A 3,230-nucleotide genomic window follows, 5' to 3' on the forward strand; every position below is an offset into this window, starting at 1 on the left:
ATGACGACTCCATGGGCTCATTTGTACGCCGTCTGACGTTCACGCCCGACGGAGAGCTGATGCTCACGCCTGCAGGATGTGTGGAGATGGACGACAAAACTGTCAACAGCAGCTACATCTTCACACGGACGTCCCTGTCAAAGTCAGCTCTAGTTGCTTTCATTTCTTTCAGTTATAGCTAGCACATTTTAGCATAATGGCCCATTTGCAACCACCACACTAAATGAGGACCACTTGGCCAATTTTCAACTAGCCTCATGGTATTTTGCAAGTACTTACTTGTGAAACAGTGTTTGATCAAAGATGAAAGCTATTGATATGACCCTCTAGACTGACAAAAAGATCCTTCAAGTTACAATGTACAACTTACGAGTCACCAGGTGTTACAAGAACTAGTTCCCCCCATGGGTACAGCTTTTTACTTCACATTTTCAAAATCTCGTCAGTGCAGGAAAGCCAAGACCCCCCTCTACACCATCTCTCCAATTGGTCGCTTAGCTTCCTTACCATTACCATTAGCCTGAAATAAAATCCTGGCTAGAACCCTGTCTAGGCCCTTCAAATTTAGTGTCTTGGTTCTTGTATTTTACAATGCTTGCTAAAAGTAATGAAAGGTCATTTTCCTCCCTCCTCAGGCCTGTTGCCCATCTTCCAGGCCCACAGAAGCCCACTGTGGCCATACGCTGCTGTCCCGTGTACTTCGAGCTCAGAAAAGCCAAGAATGGGGAATCAGGTTCGTTTTGTACCTTTAATGTATCTATTTGAGTATGTTACTCCCTGAGCTTTTGTCGGCTTTGTTATGAGCACCATCTAGCAACAGTTTTCAGTACTGCAAGGCAGTTATCACAAAGTGACTTAGTGAATGTATTTGCATTGATGTGCACTTTTGTGGACAGAAAATGTTGCTCATGCAATGTCACATAATGAAGGGTCTACTAAGTTATCCTTGCTTTACTGAAAATTGACCTTGCATCACATGACCTGTGTCGTAGATGGCGAGTTGACCAAACCGCTCTTCGATCTCCCGTACCGTATCGTGTTTGCCGTGGCGACAGAGGACTCAGTGCTTTTTTACGACACCCAGCAGACCATACCGTTTGCACTGATCTCCAACATCCATTACCACAGGCTGAGTGATCTTGCTTGGTGAGTGTCGGGGTCATATTTGATAGCCTCTTGGGACATAGAACATATTTGACTGTTGTAGAATTTTGAGGGTACATGTATTGACATATAGTTGTAGTCCATGTACAAATGATAGATTTGTTTATGCATCCAACAAAAGACAAGAGCCAAGATGTTTTCAAGACTTAAAGTATTCATCTTTTATTTTTGAAATTGAAAAGTCTATAATTTTTTTACCAAACTGTTCAAATCCCCCCCCCCCCTGCAGGTCAGAAGATGGTAGCATCCTGATGATCTCATCTACGGATGGCTACTGCACCTTTGTGACCTTTGACCCTGATGAGTTGGGAACACCATCACAGCAGCAGCCAAAGGTGGCCAATCAGAAAACAGAGGAGACTCCCTCAGCCAATGAAAAGCCACTTGAAATTCAGACACCCAATCAGAAATCTCCAGAGCCTGTGGTTGTCAATGGCAACCAAGAGGGAACAGCCAATAAGCAGCAAGCTCCAGTGCCAATGGCTAATCCCATCCAGGTTAGGCCAGCAGGTGGTTCTAATGGGGCCAGGAGAATCGCATTTACAACCCTCAGCAGTGCTGGCACACCAAGCCAACCAGCATCAAGTGGAACCCCAACAAGCACCCAGTCAGTGCCAGTAGCAACCAAACAGGTGGCAGAGTCAGGCTCTGGATCAACAAACCAGGCAGCACAGCCTGCATTAACCAATCAGGGAGCGGCTGCAACTTCAGCTAATCAGCTGGCCTCACCATCTTCAGCCAATCAGGGGACAGCACCAAGAAGAATAGCCTTCACCACATTGAGCTCAGGTGCAGAGAGTAAACCCAGGTAAATGTCAATTCTCAAAGTCTGCCTTGAAAGAAGTTCGTTTCAAGCAAACTTTCTTGTATTTACAAACTTGCTCTAGTTGTTATTGCATGTGGTAGCATTGCACAATACATGAACATTATGTGTGTGACTGACATGACACATTTAAACACACCTGTATTCTTATTTTGTAATATTTTATGTACAATAGAAGATTTTTTTTTTAATTTTTAATTTTTTTAAAAACTTTATTCAATATTTGAGCATAATACACAATAGTACATACATATACATCATTGGAGCACAATGGAATAAAAAAAACATTAACATGAGGTATAACAAAACTGAAAACTGAAGATATAGTAGAAGTGTACACATAGTACCGGTAGAAGTTAAGTAACTGTATTGCTCTTATCCTGTCAACAGCTCTTCAGGTTCCCAGCCTCGTCGAGTTGCCCTGACAACACTGACAACAAGCGGCAGTGCTACCAGCCAGTCTGCAGGTGCGTGTGAGTGCGCTCATGATTTATAACTCATAACAGTACTTTGTCAATATCTGATAACTTAGGCAGGACCAGGTATACTTAAACAATACATACATCAAGTTGAAGTAGACTATGAAAATTTTATTGCCCTATGAGAGGTGTGAAGTGTATTAAGGGGTGTTGATATAAAACAAACATGCATGAAATATTTTGAACGTAAAAAGGACCACTAGGCAATTGTGTGTAAAAGCACAGCTTTTGTCAAAGATGCACTATCTTTCTTTCATTTTGATTGCAGCTACATCCACTGCAGCTGCACCACCTGTTGCACCTGAAACACCTGGAAGTGGAAATACTGAGGTTTCTCCCATGGAGACAGAGGTTACAAAGCCTTAGTGATACAAAAGAAGACCGCTATATTGATCACTTTTGTTTTTGTCATATTTAACATAACAATAATCATTGACATTTTATAATTGTTGATAGTATACAAAATCATTGTAACTGCAGAAAATGTAAAGAAATTTGTTTTTAACAATTGGAGCCATTATAAAGCAGAGAAAGTTTACAACAGAAGCTTAAGGACAGTACTCTTGGATTGAAACACGGTACGATATTTTGTATAATCTTTTGTATGGACTACATTTACTAATTAAAACTTTCCATGTACTAATTTACTGTAGAACTGAGAGCAATTTGTTAGTGTATGATTTTCCCATGTACATAGGAGTGTGCTAGTGTAGATTTGTGATGGAAATTTGAAGTAAACCATGGCCTTATCAATATGGTGTCTT

The 3,230-nt window shown here is 41.2% G+C and overlaps 1 protein-coding gene across 1 annotated transcript in view; it reads left to right on the plus strand.

Annotated features, from left to right (window-relative positions):
- Positions 1 to 3,221, plus strand: part of LOC118422614 (chromatin assembly factor 1 subunit B-like) — a gene marked incomplete in the record, with an annotated part of 55,032 nt that extends 51,811 nt beyond the window's left edge. Inside the window, 6 exon segments of the mRNA XM_035830262.1 lie at positions 21 to 142; positions 636 to 733; positions 993 to 1,146; positions 1,394 to 1,972; positions 2,378 to 2,454; positions 2,735 to 3,221. Coding sequence (XP_035686155.1) covers positions 21 to 142; positions 636 to 733; positions 993 to 1,146; positions 1,394 to 1,972; positions 2,378 to 2,454; positions 2,735 to 2,832 — 1,128 coding nt within the window.
- Positions 3,222 to 3,230: the final 9 nt, after the last annotated feature.

The sequence above is a fragment of the Branchiostoma floridae genome, chromosome 9 (assembly GCF_000003815.2).
Source record: "Branchiostoma floridae strain S238N-H82 chromosome 9, Bfl_VNyyK, whole genome shotgun sequence".
In the NCBI taxonomy this organism is placed as follows: domain Eukaryota; kingdom Metazoa; phylum Chordata; class Leptocardii; order Amphioxiformes; family Branchiostomatidae; genus Branchiostoma; species Branchiostoma floridae.